Source organism: Tenrec ecaudatus, chromosome 10, assembly GCF_050624435.1.
Source record: "Tenrec ecaudatus isolate mTenEca1 chromosome 10, mTenEca1.hap1, whole genome shotgun sequence".
In the NCBI taxonomy this organism is placed as follows: Eukaryota; Metazoa; Chordata; class Mammalia; order Afrosoricida; family Tenrecidae; genus Tenrec; species Tenrec ecaudatus.
In genome coordinates this window covers 515360-540612 of record NC_134539.1, presented here as the reverse complement: position 1 = coordinate 540612, position 25253 = coordinate 515360, and the positions used below count along the sequence as shown (strand labels likewise).

The following is a 25253-nucleotide window of genomic DNA, read 5'->3' as shown; positions in this document are numbered from 1 at the left end:
CCTGGCCGATAAACACGTGGGGTTAATCGAAGGGCGGAGAGATAAATGGCTTGGTGAGCCTCGCCTTTCTAGTTCTCGGTCTCTTGCTCTCTGGTGGTCGGACCAGGGTGCAGTTACCTTAGTCAGTCCCCTGCTTCAGCTGGCAAAGTTCACTTCCTGCAAGACTTCCCTGAGGAGAAGCCACATGGACCACCCCCGATGCAGCCCTGGGTGCTGCAGCAGCCATGTGGAGAACCCTGCCAGCGCTGAGATGCTTACACATTCACTGACTCCGCTTTCCTCCTGCAGTCAGGGTCATTGTGTGTGTTTTGTGAGCTGGAGGAGGACTTTGTGGATCAGTGTCGGACATATGGGCTAATGTTGAACTGTGGGCTTGGGCAGCACTGGGTTGGGATGTTTTCTTGATGCACACTTAACCTTTATATAAAACTCTCTTATACCTATGAGTTTCTATGGATTTGTTTCTCTAACCTTCCCAGTCTCAAACCCCTTGGGGTTGAACGACCCTTTCACAGGGGTCACCTCATTCATCACAGTAGCAAAATTAGTTATGAAGTAACAACGAAAATAATTTTATGGTTGGGGGGGTCACCACATGAGGAAGTATATGAAAGGGTGGCGGCGTTAGGAAGGTTGAGAACCACTGAATGAGACCCTCTCAACCTCTCTTGCTGAGATGCTGAAGGAAAAGTCTGTGCTCCACATCAGGGAACACAGACTTGTCTAATGTTCCATTCCTTGTACTGGTGTCTCACACCCTTCGTAACCATTCCCACTGTACTCCCCAGGCTTCTGCTTGCACTGTTGTTTTAGAAAACTGGAGCAGATCTTTGTGAGCATAGTGCTCTTCTTCCTGAGCCACCATCCGAACCTCACCTTTATGTGGGGAGAGGTCAGACGCTTACAGACATCCTCCCCGAGGGCAGTCAGTCGCCAGACTACAAGGTAGGCCTCTAGGGCAGTTAGGCACCAGACTGTATGGCAGGCCTCACTCCCTGCTCCTGGGGACAATAAACTATTCCTCCCTGAGGCCTGCGACCAAGCGTTCTCACCCTACCAATAATGATCTCTATCAGATGAGTCAGGGAACAGGCCAGACTGACTCTGTGACAGCCAAAGTTAAGTTATCCGCCCCAATCCCTCCTCTTACTGTTGCATGTGTGTCCCTAGATCACCCCCTCTCACCAATCCCTCCTCTTACTGTTGCATGTGTGTCCCTAGATCACCCCCTCTCACTATCCCTCCTCTTACTGTTGCGTGTGTGTCCCTAGACCACCCCCTCTCACTATCCCTCCTCTTACTGTTGCATGTGTGTCCCTAGACCACCCCCTCTCATTACTGTATTACCTATGGTACAACCCCTCACTGTGATGTATGTCCTCACCTGTGATTAGGGGGCTTGCACGTCCCTGGAGAATAGAAAAAGCCTGGGCTAACATTAAATCTCTCACTCTCTCCCTCCACGTGGACCATCATGTGGGGCAGAGGTGAGCATGCTACCATGAATTGTGTCTGACTCCATTTATTTCAATACTTCTCTTCTATCTCTCATGCTCGCTACAACTTTACTATTATCTTATTATCGCTGTACAATTGTACCTACCGGACCCGTAATGATGTGTTAGGGGCAGGCTTCCCTTGACACCTTTAGGAACATTTGGAGACTTCATTCTCGTTCCAGGGCTAGAGGAAATAATGGGTGGTGAGGGTGTTTCCTGGGAGCTCTCCGCAATATCTTGTAAGGCATCTCCCCAAGGCAATGCTCCAGATGCAGCCCCACCTGGCATTTCAGCTTGAACAGTTTGGTTAATCTGCTCAAGTGTGAGTGGTTTTACTCATAGTGGATTAACCCCCTTAAGTGGGAGGGGTGGATCTATCGACTGACTAGTTCAATAGATTCTAGGGGCTCGATATCCCCCTCTTCTGGATCATCAGCCCATATGTTCCCATCCCATGTTTCAGGGTCCCATTTCTTTCTGATTAATGCCCTTACTTGAATATCAGACACTGTCCTAGACCTGCAATTCTGCTGACACTGTAATTCAGCTACTCGGATGTTGGGACTCTGGATGTGGTTTTCGGCAATGTCAACTCACTAGAGTCACTAGAGAAGACTCTTGTAGCACACGCAGAAGCTGTTAGGTCTGTTATTTGGCACTTCAGACATGCTTCTGAGGTTCTGAAATGATCCCTTTCCTTCATCACATTTTCGATTGTAAGGAGGACCAGCCAACCAGCTTCCCTGTACTCATCCCGACAAAACTGCTGGAAAATATCAAACACACGATCACTCAGAGCCTCCCTTCTCCCCAGCACTTCATCTGTTGGTGGTGCTAGTGTGGACACTAGCTTTGCCACTTCACACCATGGATCAGCACCACCCTCTCTAGTAAGAGTGGCCGACTTCTCCGCGCTTTTAGGGGTGGAGGCAGCATTCTCGGTACTGTTAGACCTAATCAGGCTGGAGAACCAATTCAGGAAACCATTTTATGATCTTGTTTCTCTAGAACCACTTCTGGTACCCACTGTGTTAGGCAGGGTTCTCTAGAGAAACAAAACCAGGATACTTATGATTATGTATACGAGAATAGCTTTATATAGCGAGAAGGAAGACAACAGCTAATTAGTCCACACAGCAGTACGAAGGGCTCAGTCCAACTCACTCTCGTGGGACAGCTAATATAGTGAAGGTCCTTCCAATTCCCGCTGGCCACTGGTCCAAGGTCAAGGCAGCAGACATGGCAAGGTGAGGCAGCAACAGCAGGGTGATGAGGGGTTGTGGAGGGGCCACAGGGGCCGGTAGTGCAGCAGCTTAGCAATGCAGGTCATGCTGGATCCTCAAGGCACAGGACTGCAGGCATGGTGACATGACTCACCAGGAGCTACTGGATGGCTTAGAAGCCCACAGAGAGCGCAGAGAGCTAATGCAGGGAACAGAGTGGCTAGTCTGATCACCAAGGAGAAAGAAAGAGGCCAATTACCTCAGCCTCCCTCCGATCAAGGTATGACCTGATTGACAGGCTAAACTTTGCCCACATATTCCTCTGGGAGCCATATTGGCACAGAGCACCTAACCATCACAATCGGCTTGTCCTTGTAGCAGCCCATGGTTCGTTCTTTTATTATTTTTTTCATGGTACCTCCATTATTCTTCTGCAGCATCACAATTAAAATACACAGATCCTTCTTTGGTCTTCTTTATTCAATGTCCCATTCTCACATGCATATGAGGCAATGGGAAATACCATCGCTTGGGTCAGGCACACCTTAGTCCTCAATGTAGCATCCTTGCTCTTCAATACTCTAGAGAGGTCTTGTGCAGCAGGTTTACCAAACGCAGCACATCTTTTGACCTCTTGACAGCTGCTTACACACACACTGACTGGGGATCCAAGCAAGATAAACTCCTTGACAACCTCAACTCGTCCTCCATTGTCCATGACATCACCCGTGGCTCTAGTTGTGCGGATTCGGGTTTTCTTTAATCTACCCTGAAGGCTGCAGTCCTTGACCTTCATCAGTAAGCGCTTCAAGTCCTCTCGCTATTTTCAGCGAGCAAGGTGGTGTCATTTGTGTACTTCCGGTGGTGAAGAAGCCTGCCTCCGATCCTGATGACACATTTGTCTTTGTAGAACCCAGCTTCCCAGATGACTGCTCAGCCTGAGTCAGTGCACATATGGTGAGAGGATGCAATCCCTGCACATATCTCTCCTGAGTTTATACCACGCGTGATTCCTGTGTTCTGTTCGCACAACTGCCTCCTGAGCCACACATGGGTTCCGTGCACGAGCGTTCTTCTCGAGGCCACCCACAGTTAGTTATGATCTGCACAGTCGAGCACTGGGGCACCTCCGGCATGGCCGCCTGCCGTCTTTCCGCCTCCATCTCAGCTCACCAACTGACTGAACCGGTGACTCCTGTCCCAAGCGCAGCAGCTGCAATGCTACACTCAGGACCAGCACTCAGTGACCCAGAGCAGGACCGCGGACAGACTAGCTATACCCCAGTGCACCGCGGACAGACTAGCTATACCCCAGTGCACTCTGGGAGTGTGGCACGCCTCTCCACGGGCCCCACTGAGACACGCGTACTGGTGGGTCTGGAGGCAGGGGCAGTGAGAGGGTGGGTGCCTTCCCGCATGCCTGGCTGGGCACCTGCCTTGGGCAGGTTCTTCAGAGAAAAAGCCAGTCCTTTAAATGGACTCACAGCGACTGGAGGGGCAGAGTAGAACTGAGGCTGTAAACCTTTGAGAAGATCTTTCACCCTCTGAGCAGCTGGTAGCTTTGAACTGCTGAGCTCATGGTTAGAACTCACTCAGCTTAACCCACTGCACCACCAGGCCCCTTCTTCAGATACAGCTGGATGGACTTTTTTGAATGGGGGCCAAAGGGCTGACTCTACTGACAGAGATGCCCTGGCAGACGTGGGGGCTTACAACTGGTCCAATACCTGTCTACACATCCCCATTCCAATCTTCAGCATCCCGCTGCTCCCAGTCAATGTCCCCACTTACACCATGGACACGGTGAGCCACGGGGACTCTAACTGGCGAAGCTGATCAGGCTGTTGGCTGGGCTGTCAGTGGCCTCAGCTGTGGTGGATACAGAGAAGACTTCTCCAAGGCGCACATAGCTCCTGTCACGTCACTGTCATATCGCTTGAGCTGGGAGTTTGGACCTCTGAGCTCGCCCTGTCCTTCCCTCAGTTGGTCCCTGGAGAGCAGGAGCACTCGGCCAGTACTGTGAGCCCCCTCAGCTGGACAAAGAAGTTCCAGGACCCCAAGTACACAAGCGCTTGGAACCTTGTCCCCTGTGTTTGATTGGGAGCGGCCAGCGGTGACATTTCCGTATCTCACTTGCCCTGGAAGCAGCGGTCAAGGAATCAAGGTGCATGTTTGCGCTGGCCATCAGAAACCTGCCACGACCTCGCTTTGACGCCAAGGTGCAGCAGGTCCCTGCCTCAGCATGGCCAATGGCCTCAGAGGCATAGGACATCTGGAGAGAGCGCCAGGAAGTCTTGGGGTGTGGAGCCGTGGGAGCCCAGCACCTGCCCTGTAAAGCCAGTCTGGGAAGAGGCAGAAGCAGTGTTCCCCAGAAGCGAGGATAGTGAGACTGTGATGAGAGGGCCTAGTCCTCCTGGAGAAGGAGGAGGACCTGATGGCCCGTCATGGTCATGATGGGGTCAGGGTCCTCCCAGAGGAGGAGGAGGACCTGATGGCCCGTCATGGTCATGATGGGGTCAGGGTCCTCCCAGAGGAGGAGGAGGACCTGATGGCCCGTCATGGTCATGATGGGGTCAGGGTCCTCCCAGAGGAGGAGGAGGACCTGATGGCCCGTCATGGTCATGATGGGGTCAGGGTCCTCCCAGAGGAGAAGGAGGACCTGATGGCCCGTCATGGTCATGATGGGGTCAGGAAAAAGAGAAAGCTTTCAGTGGGAGGGGCTGACACACTGTGGGCAGCAATGAGCTGACCCAACGGCAAGGGTGTGGACAGACAGACGCACAAGTCTGGGTGGGGCATCCTTCTGTGGCAAATGGGCTGCTTGGTGGCATCTGCACCCCGGACCCTGTAACTCACGGCTGCCAGAATGGTGGTGTCCCCCACATCCCTCCTGCCACTTCACATGGCAAGCTCTTTACCACTGTAGACTAGTGTCTTTGCATCGAACCAGCTTAGAGAAGCAATTCCAGAATACCCCAAACGGATCCTCTTGCTCTGGCACCGCTTTCAGCACCAGCAGGCCTGAGGATTCCCAGAAAACAAAGCCAGGGAGGCTGGGACAGGGAGGGCAGGGGTTTATGCTAGAGGAGCTGCACCCTGGGTGGGAGGAGCTGCCAGTCCAGTCTGGGGGACAGGCAGCAGCTGGACAGCCCTCCAGGGGAAGCCACAGGAAGGGGCAGCCAGAGTTCTGCCACGGAACCAACTTAGGGCCCAAAGGGAAAGCACACTCCCAGAGGTTCCCGCGTCCCCCAGCTGTCCAATGACAACACCGTGCTGTGCTGGTGAGCCTGAGCCACTAGTCCGGGGTTTGGTCAGTGGCGAGGCCCCTGGACAGACTGGCAGGTAAAGTTGGCCTTGGCACAAGGGCCCGGAACACTGTATGCATACATGAGCCACGACCCTTTAATAGAGTTCCTCATGTTGTGGGCAACCCCAACCATAAAATTATTTTCCTTGCTACTTTATAACTGTAATTTTGCTACTGTTATGAAGGGGTAGCAACTCACAGGTTGAGAACTGCTGCAAAGCCTTGGGAATTCACAGCCAAGTGGAGAAAAGGGATGTGTGGCAGGGTGCCAGGGCAGAGGAGCCTGGTGTGTTTAGGGGGGCTGGCCTGGGTGGCTCCATGGTTAAGCCCCCTGCTGCCATCCAAACTATGGGCAGTACAACCCGCCGCCCACTGCTCAGCAGAAAGGTGGGTCCCTGGGAGCGCCATCCTGGGGGATGACCCAACTGCAGTTGGCTTGATTCTGTGAGTTTGGGCTGAGGGAAGCCAGACCCCACGTTGCTGTTCCTCCTGGGTCTGCTGCACCCAGGGGGCCTTGTGCAGGGGCCCCAGAACCAAGGCACTTGACCAATGCAAGATGGCAGCTCTGCGTCCACACTCAGACCCCCTGTGGCTCTGCACACCATGGGGGACACAGCTCAGTATCAAAGGCAGCGGCCCCTCAGGTCCACACGCTGTGTGGCTGAGGCTGACATGTCCCCCACTCAAATGTTTCCAATGTCTGTGTCTCCTGGTATCAGGCCCTGAGCGCCCAGCACTAGGACACAGGCGCCATGCACTCCACCAGGACGGGGCACTGACCCAGTTCCCACCCAGAGTGAGGCCTCCCTGTGGCCTCAGCACCCAGCATGAAGCACTCTATGCACCAAGGTGCTGGCCAGGAAGGGCCTGGTATTCTCCAGACCACTCCAGGCGTGGAGTCCACCCCCCACCCGGACACCCCAATACAGCAGGCACACAGGCAAGAGCAGGAAAGGGTGCACTGTCGTGCACGATTTGATGAGGCTCCTGCACCCCAGGCCCTTGTCCCCCCTTCCAAGCACGCTTCATTTTCAGGGTAGAGGGAATGCTGGCTCGTTTATGATTCGGTTGTGTGATTAACAGGGTCAAATGAGATTGCCACCCTACTGGGTACGAAGTCAGCAGGAGGGGGACTCTCCACCAGCAAGAGAGAAGAGCCAGGAGAGGAACACACCCATTGGACCCAAGACCCCAGCAGTGGACCTCCTGAAACAGGTGTCAGCCGTGACACCAGAGAAGAAGCAGCAGAACCAGAAGCCAGAGCATGAGATGAAGTGCAGGCATCCCAGAGGCTGAGAGCTTTGGACAGGAGGGTGGCTGGTGGAGGGTGGAGCGGGGTGTCTCTGGACACGGAAGCTGGATTTGGAACTCAGGGAACTGGAATTGAATGTCTTCAGGCTGAGGCAGCTCCACAATAGCTTGACCACCTGCCCAAGCAGGACAGAGGCCAGGCCAGGAAGGGGTGGGTCAGAGAGGCCTGTCTATGGGCATGGCACAGAAGCAGCTGTTCTCACCCAGTAACTACCTTGAGCACTTCACACCTGAACTATAAGCTGTTACCTGTCCCAACAAATGTGGGGCCAGGCAAGGAGTGACGGAACCCCACCGCAGAAGCTGAGTGTTGTGGGGTCGGCTGGCAGAGGCAAGAATGAGAGGGAGGGAGGCACGTCTGGCCTTAGACCCCATGGCTATCGGCCTTGGGAGCAGCAGGAGGGCAGACAGCTGGACCCCAGGGACTGGCACTGGTGGGCACCTCAGGGAGCACACAGGGCTCCTTAGACACCTGGTGACCACACTTCCACCCCCAGGACTGCAATAGGCCTCTAACCCTCAGCTTTGGCCTCAAGGCCTGAGAAGCCCACACCTTGGTCACTGAGTCCCCAACCCTCAACCTTGACTAGACCCCAAGAAGTTCCAGCAGGGAAGTGACCAAAGAACACAGTAGCATGGCCTCAGCTCTGAGGGTCACTAAGGGGACACAGGAGGACATCATCAGTGGGCACGAGTCACTGAGCAGCCAAGTGCACTTCCTCTGCTGAGGTTTCCATTCAGCGTTCTAGGTGCACGGCTCCCTGGCCCCTCCACTGGGGTCTCCATGCAACCTTCATGTGGGTGGGGGCCCAACACCAACATGCAGAACCCAGGGCACCCCTGGACATCTTACCCCCGAACTGAGCTGGGGTCAGGTTTTCACTGAGGGTGCCTGCCAGCTGCAGGGCATGACCTGGAGGCATCAGGGGACTCCAGCCTGGCTGCCAGCTATGGCATCCCTGGCAAATGAGTGATCACCTCCATGTGGCATGGCAGCATTTGGGGTATGTTACTAAACCTTAGGCCTGTCTGTTTTCTTTAAACTTTTTCCACGTGGTTCCCCAAACATCTAACTTGCTGCCAGTAATACGATACCAACTCCCAGTGACCCTATGGGACAGGGTACAGCTGTCCCTGTGGGATTCTGAGATTGTGACTCTACAGGAGCAGAAAGCCTCCTCTTTCTTCTGCAGAACAACTGTTGGTTTTGAACTGCTGACCTTGCGATAACACAATGTGCCAACCAAGCTCTAAACCCTCATGCACACCTCACACTATATTGTTGCTGGTCTCAACAGCCAGCCTGGGACAGGAATGGACAGGAGAGGCCCCTCCTATGACTGAGTCACCTACCCAGACTCTGCCTTCACAGCCCACCAGGACAGGAGAAGAACGATGGGCCTGGGCTGAGAAACTGAGTCAGGGTAAGGGGTGGGTGTCAGACAGTATCAGATAAGCTTTTGCAGTTACATCATCTGTTGCCAACTTGAGACTATTAAGAGCGAAGGTGTGGAAGTTCAGCCTGTCAATCAGGTTGCTGCTTGATGACCTCATTTGGAGGCACTATGGAGATAAATAGCTCACTGGAGGTGGGACACACACACTCTCTGCTTGGTATTCCTGATGACAAGACACATGGAGCTACCTAGAGCCCTGGAGCTGGAGGAGCCACATGGAGACCCACACTAGCGCTGAGATGCTTCCACTGCCACTGGATCCACAAGACTATGTACCTACTGGCCTGTGATCTTCCTGCATTCAGCATCATTGCATGTGTTGCATGAGTCTGAAGAGAAAATTATAGACTGGTATCGGACAGATGGGCTAATTATGGACTTATAGACAGGGCTGGGATGTTTTCTTCATATATAATTGCTCTTTGATGTACAGCCCTCTGTTATACACATGAGTCCCTGTGGATTTGTTTCTCTAGTTACCCTGGGTTAATACATAAACCTAGACAGTCTGCCGCACCCAAGTTGCACATGCCAGCAGGCTGGGGGAGCTGCTTCAGAAGACCCCCAGCACTGCCTTGGCCCTCGGGCCCCGAGTCACTGGACTCAGCTATTCGGACCAAGAGAGCAAGCAGTCAGGCTTCTGTCCAATCCTGGGCTTCCAGCCCAGGGGGCTACGGAACCTGGATTTGTAATGTGTGGGCAAACCAGAACACTGTGAGCCAGCCAGAAACATAACCCCTGTAGGAAAAAGCACCAATCTCATCAGCAGTCAGAAAAAACCGGAGTGGGGCTCTAAGACAGTGGCCACAGAGCTGCGCAGCATGAGCGGCCGACCACAACCTGCAGGGAGCCAACCTCGCCCATCAGGTCCTGGAGGCACCCCTCACTCCAGGTCACCCAGACTGAAAGGGGCAGGTGTCCTCCAGCTCCCTTCCTCACCATGGCTGAGCTGTGTGACGCGTCCGGGAGTTCTGGTTTGAATGAGCCTCATTCTCTCCTCGCTCAGCAGCTGTTGATAGCGTTGTTGAGGCAGCCCATGGAGTCCACTCTTTCAGAGGACAGGTCAGTGGTGGTTGGTGTGTTCAGAGGTGTGCAGCCACTTCTTTCTAATTCTGGAGCATTTCCTCACTCTAGAGAGAAGCCCCGGGCCGCGAGCAGTCCCTTCCTGAAGCCCTGGCAGCCACTCCCCTTTGCTCCCTGATGACCAGACGTTTCATGAGGGTTGACAAGGCATTGCCCTTCTGTGTCTGCTTCTGTGTCACATCCACTTTGCGGCAGGGTTCTGTTCAGGCTGGTCACTGCAGCCTGGTTACCTTAGGCGGAGTGTCCTGTGTCCAGGCTGGTCATCCCTGCATTCTGTGTCCTGGTCATGTGTTCTTGGCTGGCCAGATTCATGGCCCAAAAGACTTGGTGCTTGCTGAAAATGGGGCAGGAACTCTCCATGTGGGCAGGTGGTCGTGATTACTTTCACAGGCGATCTCACATTCCACACCGGTGCTTCTTGGGGCCCAGTCCAGCTCTAGCAGGCAGCCTTCTCAGCCCATCGTCTGGTTGGTCTCCCTTCCTCCCTGAGGACTCGCCAAACCCAAGCCCCTTTTCCCAAAGGAACCCTCCCAGCTGCCAGGCCTTTGTGATGGCCTAAGGGGGTGTGGTCACGAGGTAGCCAAAGGTCAGAGCCGGGCGTGTCTCGCGCAATTGCATGCACAGTGGGGTGGTTTATGCTCTAACTGTCCAGAAAGGGCGGCCGGGGCGTCTGACGCTGGCGGACCTCGCCGCCGCCGTGTCTCGTGCCATGTGTTCTGCGCCCTCCACCGGCTCCCGCTCACTTCCTCCTTGCTCGCATAGCAACAATCAAGGTGCATTTGCAGTAGGGAGACTGCGCTTCCCCTGGGCAACACGCGGCGGCGGCTGTGCGCCGGGCGCCCCCTGGTGACCGCGCAGGTGCTGCCGGGCAGGTGGGCCACCGTGCTGAGGTGCTGGCCAGGCAGGACGGGGCTTCTTCCGGCTTGCCTCTCCGCCGCGGGCCTCACCACCACACCCGCCAGCTTTGGGGCGGGCGTCCAGGCATGGCTTGCGCCGGGTCCAGACCCCAGCCCAGATCTGGGGCAGCCTTCAGTTTCCCTTCGGACGCGCCGCCCACCGGCACGACGCTGAGTTAGCAGACTTCCCAGCCAGCCTGGGGCCTGACGTACTGACAGACCATCCGTCCCGGGTTACCTCACTGAACCCCCAAAGCAGGAAGGGCCCTGAGCACCGCTTCTGGCCGAGAGAATGGCGGGTCTGGGCCTGTGTCCCTCCCGCTGTGGGGATCAACGGGGCGGCACTGACTCCGGAGCTACAGCGATCAGCCCACTAGTATCCACAGCCCTTGCTAGCGCCGCACGTCTCCCGCCTCCCCGCGAACCACGACCCCAGACCCATCCCGGGCGCGAGAGGGGCAGCCGAAGGCCCCTGGCCCCTCCGCAGGCCCGGCGCCCCGTCCTAGCGCTCTCAGTATCCTGAAGCGAGCGGTGGAATGCCAGGCGGTCTGTGGGCGTCTGTCGGAGCGCGAGCTTCGGGGGTGGGGGGCGGGGGAAGGGGACGCTTACCTGGACACACCGTCCACGCCCAGCCCTTCCGGAACCTTTTGCCTGCCCCAGGCAGCGACGTCTGAAAAGGGCCCGGACGGCTGTCTCCGCTGCACCGGCTGGAGCCTGACGAGGCTGGGCAGAAGCTGGGAAGCAGGTCGCTGGGACTACCGGAAGTGCGGCTGGGGCCCCCCCCAGACGCGCGGTGAGTGGGGTAGGGGATTAGCCCCGCCCACATGGACGGGGCCCGGCAAGGGGCGGGGTCGTGCCCCGCAGAGTCAGGGCGGAGCTTCGACTGCTATTGGGTGTGGTCGGACCCCGTTGGAATGTGAGGCGCAGCCACGTCTGCAGGATCGGGGCGGGGATTCGGCTCTAGTGGGCGTGGCCATAAGGCGCCTGCCTGTGGACGAGGTGGAGGCGTGGCCAAACAGGGCCGAACCGTGACTGATGGGGGTCGTGACGTGGGCATTCCACCGCCACAGGGTACCGTGGAGCAGCGGAGGAGCCGCTGCTCCGGGCATACCATCCCCGCCCCGCCTCCAATAGATGCCCAACGACCTGACTCCCGCTCCCTGCCCCCCTCGCTAATCCCTCTCTCCGGACCCTGAAGCCCACTACTCCGTGGCAACTGGCCACACCCCCTTATCTCTGGGCCCCCAGGCCCCCTCCCACTCCCGCCGCCCCGACCCCTGTTGCGCAAAAGTCCACCACCACGACCTCAGGCGGCGGGGCTTGTGCTGTGCCCTGCGCCTCCCCTGGGACCCCCGCCTGAGTCACCGTGGGCAACATGCACCTGCAGGAAGGGGTCACCCTCACCCCCCATGTGGTTTATCATCCGGGAGGCCATTGTCCAATCGTAGTCACTGCCCTCTGGTGGCCAAACTCGAGCTGCAGGGTGAAGACTGAGCCCCTGCCCTCTGGTCTGGGGTTATCCTCCTGGGGCAGTTGGGAGGCACGGTACTTCATCGCATCCTCCCCTGCCCATGTTGTCCTGGGTACTAGGAGCAGAGAGGTACAGGCCAGGGCTCGCCAGCTGAAGGGGCGTAGGGGACACCCCGGGAGCATTTTACTCGGATTCACAATCAATGCCCATTGGGAGTAACAGTCCGAAAATCCACGGACCCATCGCATTGGGCAGATCTGCTGCAAAGACCTCTGTAAAGTGTTTAAAATGGACCAAGAATAACATTTTGAAGACGACGATGTGCTGCAAACTGAGGGACTGGATGGGATGTCATGCCGCTAAATCCTCTGTGCTCATCCTGACAGGTCTGGAAAGCCGACTCTGGTGGAGGAAGACACTCGTGGCTATGAGATGTAAATAAATCTTAATATACATTCTCATGGCTGGACACAGTCCCTCCAATAACCCCCATAAAAGAACTGTCATAAAAGAGCTAGCATATAAGATGAATCATTTCTGTGTCTGGCTGCTTCACTATGCCTAAAGGTGATCTGTGGATAAAAGCAATCGGGTTCTATAGCCAACCCACCATAAATGGAACAACACCTGGTTGCTCAGGGGAGGGGGGTTGGGTCAACCAGCACCAGGTCTAGACAGTGACGTACCTCGTTGCTGGTTTATTATGTCACCTGATATTAACTATGTCATATGTTAGCTGTATGACATGGGTGCCTTATGAAAGATCAGTAAGCCCATTATATATACCCATTGGAAAATGCACTCTGTCTCAGCCTTGACATGGGATGAGGAGCCCCCTGTGCCCTGTGTCTGTCTTTAATATTTTCCACAATTGCAAAGACCCTCCTGAGGACCTGTTGAGTGCTGGGGGACAACCCTCACTCCAGAATCAGGTGCCATGAACACAGAAAGAACTCGGTGGAGAGGACAATCGAATCCCTGCATGACAGCTTTGTGACCCGCCGAGGATAGGTGAGAACTGGGGAATTATTTTGAAGTGAAATTTTGGTTGGGGGATTAAGAAATATATAACAGGGTTATAGGGCAAAATAAGAGTAAATCTGAGTCTGAAAGTTACTGTATTCAGCTCACCTGTTTGTTAAAACAACAGGGCATAGCAATAACGAAAAGAAAAATGAAAGAATTTCTACAAGTAGTGGAAAAGTGCCATCCATGGTTCCCTGAGGAAGGAACCTCAGCTCTAGGGACCTGGGGAAAGGTCGCTACAAACTTAAGACAAGCACACAGAAAGAGGAGAATATCCCCATGGAGAGCTGGTCTCTGTGGGCACGAGTGAAGGTGATTTTAGAACCTGTGCAAGTAGGGAGAGGATGGTCAGTGCAGGCAAAGTCTTGTCTCAGCTGACCCAGACAACAGACAGACCACAACCTCTGAAGCGATCCAACTGGTTTTCTAGCAAACAACCTGCTGATGACTGAGGGCATTTTAAAATCCCAGTGACCGAAACAGAAGGGGTAGAGGGAATGGAAGTCTAAAGGAAATCCTATACATGACAAATTCCATTCAGCTTTATGAACCCCAATTTTTTCTCCTCTAACAAAAATTTTAAAGCATCTTTCTAATGTCGCGATTGTTTAATACAGTTCCTCGTGTTGAGGTGACCCCCAAGCATAAAATTATTTTTGTTGCTACTTCGTACTGTAATTTTGCTACTGCTATGAATTGGGCGACTCCTGTGAAAGGGTCATTGGACCCCCAAAGGGTTCACGACCCACAGGTGAGAACCGCTGATCTAGACCAAAGGGTTACCTACTTTTCCACCCTTACAGGGAAAACTGACCATGAAAAGACTTGGCCGAAAGATGAAAATCACGTTTGGGATCCGGGTTTGCTAACAGCCCAAAGGGAGGGGCCGTCTGCTTGTTTCCACGGGGGAAGGAGGATGCGGGCGGACCCCTCCAGCAAAGACAGCCAAGGAGAAGCAACCTCTGCATGCCCTAGCCACAATCCCAGCCCCAGGCTCTAACAGCCCAAGGAAGGGGCAGCTGGTTCTTCCCCGGTGAAAGAACGCAAATGAAACGCTCTTCAGCGGACGCCCTGGAAGAATGAGTTGAGAACCTGTGGGGTGAGATGGGGAAGGGAATGAGGAGACCTCGCCTCCTGTTGCAGACGTGATCACAAACACCAAGAAGCCATCGCGGATCCAGGACTAGGGCGATTGGTGCCCTTCTAAGAGGTATGGCCGTTTCTGCCACTGCTGCTGATGCCAGGAAGGCACTCTAGGGACTCTGGCAAACAGAACATTTTAAAAACGTTATATTAGGGCCTCATCCAACTCTTATCACAATCCACACACACCAATTGTGTAAAGCACACCCGCACATTCGTTGCCCTCATCATTCTCAAAGCATTTGCTCTCCACTTAAGCCCTTGGCATCAGGTCCTTTTTTTTCCCCCTCCCTCCCCGCTCCCCTCTCCCCCATGAGCCCTTGATAATTTATAAATTATTATTTTGTCACATCTTGCCCTGTTCAATGTCTCCCTTCACTCCCTTTTCTGTTGTCCGTCCTCCAGGGAGGTCACATGTAGATCCTTGTAATTGGTTTCCTCTTTCCAACCCACTCTCCCTCTACCCTCCCAGTGTTGCCACTCACACCCTGGTCTTGAAGGTATCATCTGCCCTGGATTCCCTGTGCCTCCAGCTCCTATCTGCACCAGTGTACATCGTCTGGTTTAGCCAGACTTGCAAGGTAGAATTCGGATCACGATAGTGGGGGGGGGGGGGGAAGCATTTAGGAACTAGAGGAAAGATGTATTCTTCATCGGTGCTACATCGCACCCTGACTGACTCATCTCCTCCCGTACACCCCTCTGCAAGGGGATCTCCAGTGGCCGACAAATGGGCTTTGGTCTCCACTCTGCACTTTCCCCTTCATTCCCTATGGTAAGATTTTTTTGTTCTGATGATGCCTTATACCTGATCCCTTCAACACCTCGTGATCACACAGGCTGGTGTGCATCTTCCATGTGGGCTTTGTTGCTTCTGAGCTAGATGGCTGCTTGTTTACCTTCAATCTTTTAAGACCCCAGATACTATACTTTTTGATAGCTGGGCACCATCAGCTTCCTTCGCCACATTTGCTTATGCACCATTTGTCCTCAGCGATCCTATCATAGAGGTGTGGATCCAATAATATGATTTTTTGTTCTTTGATGCCTGATAACTGATCCCTTCAGAACCTCGTGATCACACAGGCTGGTGTGGTCTTCCATGTGGACTTTGTTGCTTCTGAGCTAGATAGCCGCTTGTTTATCTTCAAGCCTTTAAGTTCCCAGATGCTATAGCTTTTGATAGCCGGGCACCATCATCTTTCTCCACATTTGCTTATTCACCCGCTTTGTCTTCAGTAGTTGTGTTGGGAGGGTGAGCATCATAGAATGCCAATTTAAGAAAGTATTCTTGCATTGAGGGAATACTTGAGTGGAGGCCCAATGTCCTTCCGCCACCTTAATACTAAACCTATAAATATAGGCACATAGATCTAGTTCCTTATCCTCATCTGTACATGTCTTTGTCTAGACCTCTATAAATGCCCTTTGCCTCCCAGCTCTTTCCTCTCTTTCCCTTGACTTTCCTCCTGTCCCACTGTCATGCTCCATCCCCACCTGGGTTTCAGCTATACCTCTTCATTACATTACCCTTGATCATGCCCTACCAGGCCTCTCTCACCCACCTCACCACCAATTTGGATCATTTGTTGTTCCCTTGTCCCTGGGTTTGTTAACACCACTTCCTTACCCACCACCTCCCCCTATCCCATTTCCCCCCGGAACTCTCTGTCCCGTTGTTTTTCCTCCAGATTGTTCATCCAGCCTATCTTATTTAGACAGACATGCAGAAATAATAACATGCACAAAAACAAGAGAGAGCAAAACCAAGCAACAATATACAACAAAACAACAAACCACTGACAAAGAACAAAACAAAACACAACAAGAAAGAAAAGCTTGTAGTTAGTTCAAGGATCATTTGTTGGCCTTTAGGAGTGTGCTATGTGCTTCATACGTTCATCACTGCTTTTTAGCGATACGTAGTACTCCATTGTATGTATGTACCACAGGTTTTAATCCAATTGTCAGTTGATAGAAATTTGGGTTGCTTCCAACTCCTTGCAATTCAAACAGAACGTTTAATTCAAGCTCTCACCTACACTAGGCAGCGCAAGAAAGGTGGCTGATTAACTGGACGGGAAGACATCGAGCCACAACAGACTGCTCCACATTATGGACTTGCAGGAGCAATTGATGCTGAAATGTTATGAAATCTGTGTAACCCCTTATCTGTACAATGAAACCTTCATGATTGATCCTTAATTAGAAACACTTTGCTGGGATTTAAGGAAACATTTCATTAGATATAAGAAACCTCAAGAAGAAGATCTTCAATACTTCTAAAGATGGGTTAAGAAATGTCCCCTAGCACAGACGCAATCAGACAATTGGTAGCTGGTTTAGAAGGTCCTTGTAACTGCTTGCTATTTCTTCAGAGAGTTTTGGCTGCTGATGTAGCCCTTTCGAATTGGACACAATACAAAAAGAATTGTAGGAAACTGAGGGACTGGGTGAGATTGTCATACAGCTACATCCTCCACGCTCATCCTGACGGGTCTGGAAAGCCGGCTCTGGTTGGGGAAGACACTCATGGCTATGCCATGTAAATCATTCTTAATGCACATTCTCATGACTGGACACAGTCCCTCCAATAACCCCCATAGAGGAGCTAGCATATAAGGCGAATCATGTCTGTGCCAGGCTACTTCACAGTGCCTAAAGGTTATCTGTAGATAAAAGCAATCAGGTTCTAGCGCCAACCCACGGTAAAATGTAGCACCCCTGGTTGTTCAGGGGTTCGAGGTCAGCTAACACGGGGTCAAGACAATGACGCCCCTCACTGCTTGTTTATTATGTTACCAGCTGATGATCTTCCCCACTGACTATGTCACGTGTCAGCTGTATGGCGTGCATGCCTTACGGAAGCCCTGTCAGCCCCGTTCTATACACCGCCTGGAAAATACATGCGCGCTCTCAGCCCTGACATGGAACGAGGAGCCCCTGTGCTCTGCTGTCTGTCTCTCTGGCTTTAATATTTTCCACAATCACAAAGTCGCTCCCGAGGACCTGTTCCAGTGTTGGGGACCCCGACAGCAGTGGGCCTGGCGCAAGCCATGGTGTCTTCAATCCCCTCGTCTTCATCTGAAAGCGGAGCAGTGAACCAAGGAGATCAGAGCAGAGTCAACGCGTTTGAAGAAAGGTGTTGGGGAAGACTCTGGAAGGTACCCCCGTGGAACGGACACCAGAAGAACAAAGAGACCTGTCTCACAAGAAGCGCAGCTGGACCGCTCTTTAGAGGCAAGGACAGTGTGACTTCTTCTCAAAGCCTGTGTGTGTGTTGTCAGGAGAGACCAGTCCCTGGAGAAGGCCAGCCAGAGAGGAGAGACGGACAGCATCTGTGGCCCGACACACGGGCAGCAGTGAGGGGGCTCAGGAACAGGCGGCGTTTCTTCCTGTTGGACACTGGGTCTCTGTGAGTTGGAACCGGTTACAACGCCCAGCAGTGACAAGGACAACATCCAGTGGCTGAGTCGGAGTTGACTCAAAGGCATCTGACATGCAAATGGGTGCTTGTGGCATGAGGGGGGCTGGCAGTTTCCCTACCCTACCGAGCCCCAAAGGGAGCCAATTCCAGAGGTGGGGGGGCTTCACTACCAACCTGAAGAAGAGCCGGGGGCATAGCACACCCACAGCAGGCAGCAGCATGGGCGCACAGGCTCGGTGCCCACTCTGCCTGCAGTGAGACTGAGCTGGGGGCTTTGCTGGCAGAGTGGGCACCGAGCCTCCAGCCACTTGTGGGCAAAACTTAAGAGCTTGCAATACTTGCCCATAGAGAACAGAAGCCAGGCAGAACACTGGGAGCTGAAGGCCGAGGGCCAAGAGAAGACACTCCTCTAGGTTGTTCCTGTCCCCTCCAAGCAGATCCTGGTCCAGCATTGTAATCTGACACTTCCCTAATAAACCGCAGCATTGGTAGTACAGTCAGTGAGCTAACCGCATGGCCACTGCAGGGCATAATCAAACCCACAGAGAGGACCAGTGCTGAGTGAATGACCAAACCCGCAGAGAGGGCCAGTGCCCAGGGCACATTGGGGAGCGGGTGATTCCTTCTCAGAAGAGCCAGTCTTGGACTGAGACTGCTCATCTGGATTCTCTCTGGTCCCCTTTAAGTTGGCGATGTGATGCCACGTCATCTCTGGGCTCAGAGGAAGGTCTGAGGGTGGGGTTCATGGCCCCAGACAGGTAGGTGGGGTGCCCAGGAAGTTGAATCAGATCCAAGAGATGAACACAGTCACTTAGGAACCAAGACATGACCTCCTGCTCCCCGGATGTGGCCCTTCCTGTGCCAGCCTAGCTAGTGACTCACTGCCAGGACCAAGGTGCTTGCCCTTGCTAAGACCGAGCCAGCTGACCAGCACTACCTGCCTGCAGGCATCCAAATCAGAGTGGGGACTGTTCCCAGCTGTCCGCAGATTCCAGGAAGCCTTGGCAGACTTCACACTGGCCCCAACATAGCTGGGGGTTGCAGGAGTAGAGAGGAGCTGCCTGGGGGCCAGGAGCCCACCCAAGGGTCAGAAGCTGCCTGGGCACAGAGCCTGGATAGTAAGTGGGCATCTTTGTAATACCCTCTGCCATGGACAAGGCATGGCAGGAGGGCTGTGATGATGCCCAGCCTAGACCCAGCCCCAGTCTAGCCCAGCTCCAGGATGTGCTGGGGAACCTCAGAGGGCATGAGTAAGACCATCAACCCCCTCCCCATGTGACCAGTGGGCAGACTTGGAAACTGAGGGGTCTGATGGCAGCTTGGGAATAGTGCCCACCCAGAGGGGCAGAGCAGCCCTCCCAGGTGACCAGCAGTCATGCCTACTTGCCAGGCTTCAGCCAAGTCCCCAAGTTACATTAATGCTGAGGTCACACAGCCAGGATACCAAGGACAGCCAGAGTGGCCGTGAGGACAGAGAGGGGCCAAAGGTGTCAGGGGAGTGGTGCAGTGGCTGCAGGGCCCCTGTCTGCCTGCCAGCCTCTACCTCTGCCCCTTCCCTCTAAGGAAGGCTACAAGGTGATTGCAGGTCAGACCTCCCCACCCCACTCCTTCCTGGCCATGTGCTCTGACCCCCAGCCTTTGCACAGATACTCCGCCTGCAGTGCCCTCCACCCCCACCACCCAGATACTGTCTTCCTTGGGTAGACTTGAGTCACATACACACACACACACACACACGCCACCCACACAGGATGGGCAGGACAGGCCTGGCTGTCTGCTGGACCCCTGACACTGAAGTTCTGGGGGTGACTCCAACAGGAAACCTTGGAGGGGCAGCTCCTTGCTTTCCACACCCCACCCCCACCTGCACCCCAAACGCAGCAACATCTTCACATACACCAAGGCTGGGTTTATTGATCTGTGCAATTTGTGTCCCCACCTGAGGTCCTAGCCTCTCCAAGTCCTGGTCACTGCTGTGGCTACGCAGTGGTGCCTGGGACACTCACAGGACGGGGCCAGAGGAGCCCCACAGCCACAACCCCAAGAACAGCACCAACGGTCAATGCCACAAAGACAGCGCTAGCCACCCAGACGCTATAGCTCTGGGCCTGCTTCAGGACTGGCGCCTCCGCGGGGATCATGTTGGTCAGGTTCAGCATGTAGCCCAGCGTCCAGCCGATGTCGGTCCCGCTAGCCTGGGGACAATCATGCAGTCAGGGATGCAGGGCATTTCCCCAAGCTCCGATTCACCGAAGCCGGGCCAGGTGGGGCTTGCAGTCACCTGTCTGCGGAACTCAATGTTGGCCCAGGTCCCCTCCGAGAAGCCATAGCCCTCAGTCAGCAGGGTCAGGATATACAGGCTTGAAGCACAGTAGTCACGCAGCCACGGCGAGTACTCTGGGTAGCTGGCCACCACCTGGGGCCGGGCCGAGGAGTCAGAGGGGGGGCCTGTCCAGCAATGGATGGCCCCACCTCTGGGCCAGGTTGAGGGTAGCAGCAGGGGTGAGGTCAGGAGCCTCTGTGGAGGCCCAGAGAAGTCCACAGCCCGGGAACCCCCTAACCCTGCTGGCCACACTGCCCAGAGGGGCTGGAGGGAGGCCCACCAAACTTGAGGCTCTTTGGTGGCCCCTCCAGTTCACAGCTAAAGCCCAGAGCTGGGTGGGAGCTGCCCCTTATCCCTCTCCCCTCACCAGCTTCCAGGGCCGCTGGCAGAACTCCCAGATGGTGCTGTTGGCCTCAGTCAGCGGCTGACCCGAGGTGAGGTTCAGGAAGCGCATGGTGTAGTAGAAGCTGGAGAAGGCCTGGGGGTGGGAGCGCATCGTGGGCACCCTGCTTCAGGGGTGTCGCCCGCGGGGACCCCACCCCACCCCGTCAGGGCAGTGGAAGGGGAGGCTCACATAGAAGCGGCCCTGCACGGGGGGCTGGTAGACCCCGTTAAAGGCACAGTCCTTTAGGCCGTGGCAGCTGGAGAAGTTGAAGAGGCTGCTGATGGCCTGCGCACACGCCCCAGGGTTCCCAGCGCCCTCCACCCTGAGGTTCTGCGGCGCACCGGGGGGACGCGTGCCCTCCACGCATGGAGAATCAAACACGGGCGCCAGGGCCCGCGTGGCGCGGTAGCCGCTGTGGTAGCAGGGGTGGTGGATCAGGTCGGACGGGCTATCCTATGATGAGAGGGCTTGAGCACACGGAGCGCCCCGGAACGCCGGCCCCGCCCGCCCCACCTGCCCCGCCCCGGCACTCGGCCCCGCCCCACGACCCGCTCCGGCCCCGCCCCCGTCCACCGGCCCCGCCCCGGCACTCGGCCCCGCCCCGCGGCCCGCTCCGGCCCCGCCCCCGCCCACCGGCCCCGCCCCGGCACTCGGCCCCGCCCCGCGGCCCGCTCCGGCCCCGCCCCCGTCCACCGGCCCCGCCCCGGCACTCGGCCCCGCCCCGCGGCCCGCTCCGGCCCCGCCCCCGTCCACCTGCACCAGCCGGGCCAGCAGACGGCTCAGCATCTGGTCGCGGCCGAAACACAGGTAGCTGTGCGAGTAGACGCGGTGGGTGTAGCCGTAGAGGCGCGGGGAGGCCTGCGTGCTTGGGTCCGTGATGGGGCCTTCGGGCACGAAGGAGATCTGCGTGGACGCCCCGCCCATGTCCAGGGCGCCCACCAGCGTCACCTCGGGGGGCCGAACCCACTCGCCAGCGAAGGAATACTGACCACAGACAGGGCTCACTCAGGCTTGCGGACCTGCCTTGGGACCCCCGACCCCTACCCTCCGAGCCTTACCCACTACCCCCCTTACTTTTCCCTGTCCTCACTCAGCCTCCTCCCCCTGCCTCGGCCCCCTTGGTCCCCGCAGCACCGTCAGCAGCATCCCCAGCACGTAGTTGATGGTGACCCAGCTAAAGACGCCTTCGTCCAGGCCTGTCAGGATGGTAGCGCCCCGGTAGTCCACGGGGGCCTGGCCTAGCACCCGGGAGACTCCGGCCAGGATGCCTTCTGCCTGTGAGCTGTTCTCCCAGCTGAACAGAGAGAGGGTCCGCGCTGTCTGGAGCCCCGCCCTCCGCACTCCACCTACGGGGATGCCACGCTTGGGTCCTCACCGCAACAGCCGCATGCCGGCCGTGGCCCCCAGGAAGGTGGGTGTTTTCCGGTGTTGGCCCTTGGGGATGATCGCCAGCGCCTCCTCCAGGCAGCCCCGCAGGCTCTCACCGGCCAGGGAGGGGTCGTCCACGTATGAGGAGATCCCGGACCCTGGAACAGAGGGCTGGGCCAGGTTGGGGCCACCACCTGTGCTGGGGTCCTGCTGAGACAGGTCACTGCAGGTGACAAATGGAGGGACTCGGGTGTAAACATGGTGGCTTGCAGGGTCCCTTAAATTCATGTTTCTTTATAAGACCAGAGACTGTAAGCATGGCCTTTATTTGTGCTTACCTTGCCTACCAGGTAACCTACCTGTAAGAGAAGCCACATGGGTGCAGAGGCAGAGAATGGAGGCGAGTGGCCCCCAACCATGGAGCTCCTATACCACCAGGGGCTTTGAGAGTTCAGAAAGTCACACCCCAACACCTGGGTTTGTTATCTGCCCCCCATCCAAGCTGGAGAAGAGCCCCCTGCAGCTGCCGTCCCCAGTAGTCAGGCCCTTCCTGACTTCATAGGGCTCTGAGGGCAGCACCCCAGCAGCGTGGAAATGGGGGGACAGGGGTAGGGTCTCTGCTGGGATGCAGGTGCAATGAGGACAGAGAGGCAAGGGAGGGTCTCCCAGAGTCCCTGGGGCACATGTAGGCTGTCACTCAGCCTTGGGCATGCCCTGGGCCCCTCTGGTCTTCAGTGGGTGGAGGGCTCTGCTCCTCACCTGGCTTCCCACCACCCTACCCCTACTGCCCACTGACCTTTCACGTGGCAGATCAGTGCCTGGCTGACCACACCCGTGTCATTCTCCTTGTCCGCTGGCCACTTGTACAGGAAGAGGGACGTGTGGGAGGAGCCAGCATCAAACACGATCCCGAACTAGAATTGGCCGGGGTCAGGAGGGCACAGGTGATTGTCACCTTAGCCCACACCCCTCGCTCCAGGACAGCCAGCTCACCTTGGTTTCTGCAGGCATGAGGGTGCTGGTGACCTCCACCAGGACCAGGATGAGGGCAGTCAGGCCCATGGCGGCTGCAGCCACCAGCAGGGCAGTGCGGACACTCTCCTTCCAAGAGAGCCCCATGCTGAGTGTGATGCTGGGCCTGCAGGGGTGGGGACAGCGTGAGCACAGCACAGCCCTGCTGCTCCTCCCTGGCTCCTGGAGCAGGGCCTCAGGCACCCCCAAGTCCGGGTGTTCGGCACAAGGGAGGGAGCCCTCTGCTCAGGGCGCAGGCCAAACTCCATTTTCAGGCCACTGTACTGCTTTTTACTCAGTTTTATAGGTGGCTTAGTGGTGGCTCAGTTGTGGGCTCCAGACTGGGCTGCTAACTTCAGTGTCGGCAGTTTGAAACTACCAGCCACCCTGCAGGAGGACGACAGGCTTTCTACTCCCATAGAGACTTACAGCCTCAGAAACCCTCAGGGCAGCCCTACTCTTGGATCCGGTTGCAATGAATCGCTAGCAACTTGGTGGCAGCGAGTTAGGTCATAGTTGACTTTTAAAGAAGTACCGATCTCAGAGATCTATGTGTAACCTCCTCTCTGGGAGATGGGCAATGGGGAGGCGGGTGAGGGGAGATGCCGGGGAGTGTAAGATAAGATATAATAATTATTTATAAACTATCAAGGGACCAGGGGTGGGATCGGGGAGGGAGGGGGATGGGGGGGAAAAATGGGAAACCGAGCTGATTCCAGGAACCCAAGCGGAAGGTGAATTATGAGAGTGACGAGTGCAATGAATGTATAAGGGTGCTTTGCTCAATTGATGTATGTACAGATTGTGATAAGAGCCTTATGAGCCCCAATAAAAAGATTAAAAAAAAAAGAAGTACCTCATAGCTATTGTTTTCAGATAGATTTGAAGAGAAGTTTGAGATCAAATAATTTAAGGCAAATAAAAGGAAAATGAATCATTTTATCTGTTGGCAATGATGACTGTGTTGGGCAGGGTTCTCTAAAGAAACAAAACCAGGACACTTGTGATTATATATGAGGGGGTACCCCCAAACTGGGCTTTTTTCAAAGTTATGTATTTAAATTAAAAAAAAAAACCTTGTCACTTTCAAAGTACTCTCCATTACACTTAATACATTTATCAAATCTGCGATTCCATTCTTAGAAACATTTTTCAAACTCATCTGTGTGGGATGGCTGACACCTCCCTCATTTTTTTCTTCTTTACCCCTTCTATGCAGTCAAATCACTGGTCTTTTGTGTCCCTCTTCATTTGCATAAATAAAAAGAAGTTGCACGGAGCAAGGTCAGGTGAGTAAGATGTGTGGGCAAGAGAGGCATGCTGTTTTGTGTCCAAAACTGGCACACTGAGATGGCTTCATGAGCAGGTGCATTGTTGTGGTGGCAAAACTAGTCCCTTGTGTGCCATAAATCAGGCCTTTTTTTTCTTGCATACTGTTGGCACAGTCTTTTCAGAACCTCTAAAAAGAAAGCTTGATTAACAGTCTGACCTGGAAGAATAAATTCCAAATAAGTCAACATTCCCATCAGTTCGGGAAGCTGGCGGATGTCCAGAACAAGGTTCATCATCAATCAACATTGAAATGAGAAAAACACTCATACACTTGTTTTTCCCACAGTGCTGTCCTTGTAAGCTGTGTTCAACATCACAGCAGTTTCCCAACCAGGAAACAAAATGTCACAGCCACACGCTGTTCTCTTAAATCGACCACAAAAAAATGTGATTTTAGCAAAACTGCTTTTACCAAAAAATTCACTGTGATCACAGAGAAGCTTCCCAGGCAACGCCACAGGGTGCACTAACACAAAGTGAGTTGCTCAATGCTTGCTTATCAGGGAAAATGCATACTATGAAAGCTCCACCCAGCAGAGCTTTTTTTTTGGGGGGGGTACTCCTTCATATATATAAAAGGATAGGTTTATACAGCGAGAAGGAATGTAACAGCTAATTAATCCACACAGCAGGACAGGGGTCTCAATTCAACTCATTGTCATGGAGCAGTTAATATACCAAAGGTCCTTCAACTCACGTGGAATTTCAGGCAGTGACTGTCAGTAGCGCAGGAGCGTAGTGAAGAAGGCCCTGATGAGGTCTCGAACTTTAGTGATGTATGCCTGTCTACACGATCCACCAGTAGTGTGGCGAAGCAGGTCACAAAGGCGCCTCAAACTCTAGTGATTCAGGGTAGGGCAAGGGAACACAATCCACGGGTTGGCTTGACCCACAGGTAGTGCAGCAAACAGTTGAGGCAAAGAACTAGCTCAAGCAGCAGCGCTGCTGGTCCAATCACCAGGAAGAAGGAGAGAAGGGGGCTGCCTTGGAA

At 54.7% G+C, this 25253-nt stretch overlaps 2 protein-coding genes across 5 annotated transcripts in view; both read right to left on the bottom strand.

The window, feature by feature from the left end:
* The window catches only part of EXD3 (exonuclease 3'-5' domain containing 3), a 64924-nt gene extending 53354 nt beyond the window's left edge, over positions 1-11570 (bottom strand). For 2 of the 3 annotated variants that reach the window (XR_012786422.1, XM_075559743.1), the window contains exon 1: positions 11386-11569. The gene's annotated coding sequence lies outside the window, so the exon portion shown is untranslated. Of the gene's footprint in view, positions 1-11385 lie in introns of all 3 variants that reach the window. The other variant, XM_075559745.1, reaches the window with a different exon arrangement.
* An 8177-nt stretch (positions 11571-19747) lies between these two features.
* Positions 19748-23038, bottom strand: ENTPD8 (ectonucleoside triphosphate diphosphohydrolase 8). 2 transcript variants are annotated; one of them, XM_075558872.1, is made up of 9 exons: positions 22913-23038; positions 22716-22833; positions 21927-22077; positions 21686-21845; positions 21305-21535; positions 20741-21004; positions 20534-20644; positions 20125-20259; positions 19748-20038 (listed from the first exon to the last, which is right to left on the bottom strand). In XM_075558872.1, exons 1-9 carry the CDS (start codon positions 23036-23038, stop codon positions 19823-19825), a joined length of 1512 nt encoding a protein of 503 aa, XP_075414987.1. In that variant the 3' UTR covers positions 19748-19822. The 2 variants fall into 2 exon arrangements, with proteins under 2 accessions (XP_075414987.1, XP_075414988.1); XM_075558873.1 differs by lacking the exon at positions 20534-20644.
* Between the last annotated feature and the right edge of the window lie 2215 nt (positions 23039-25253).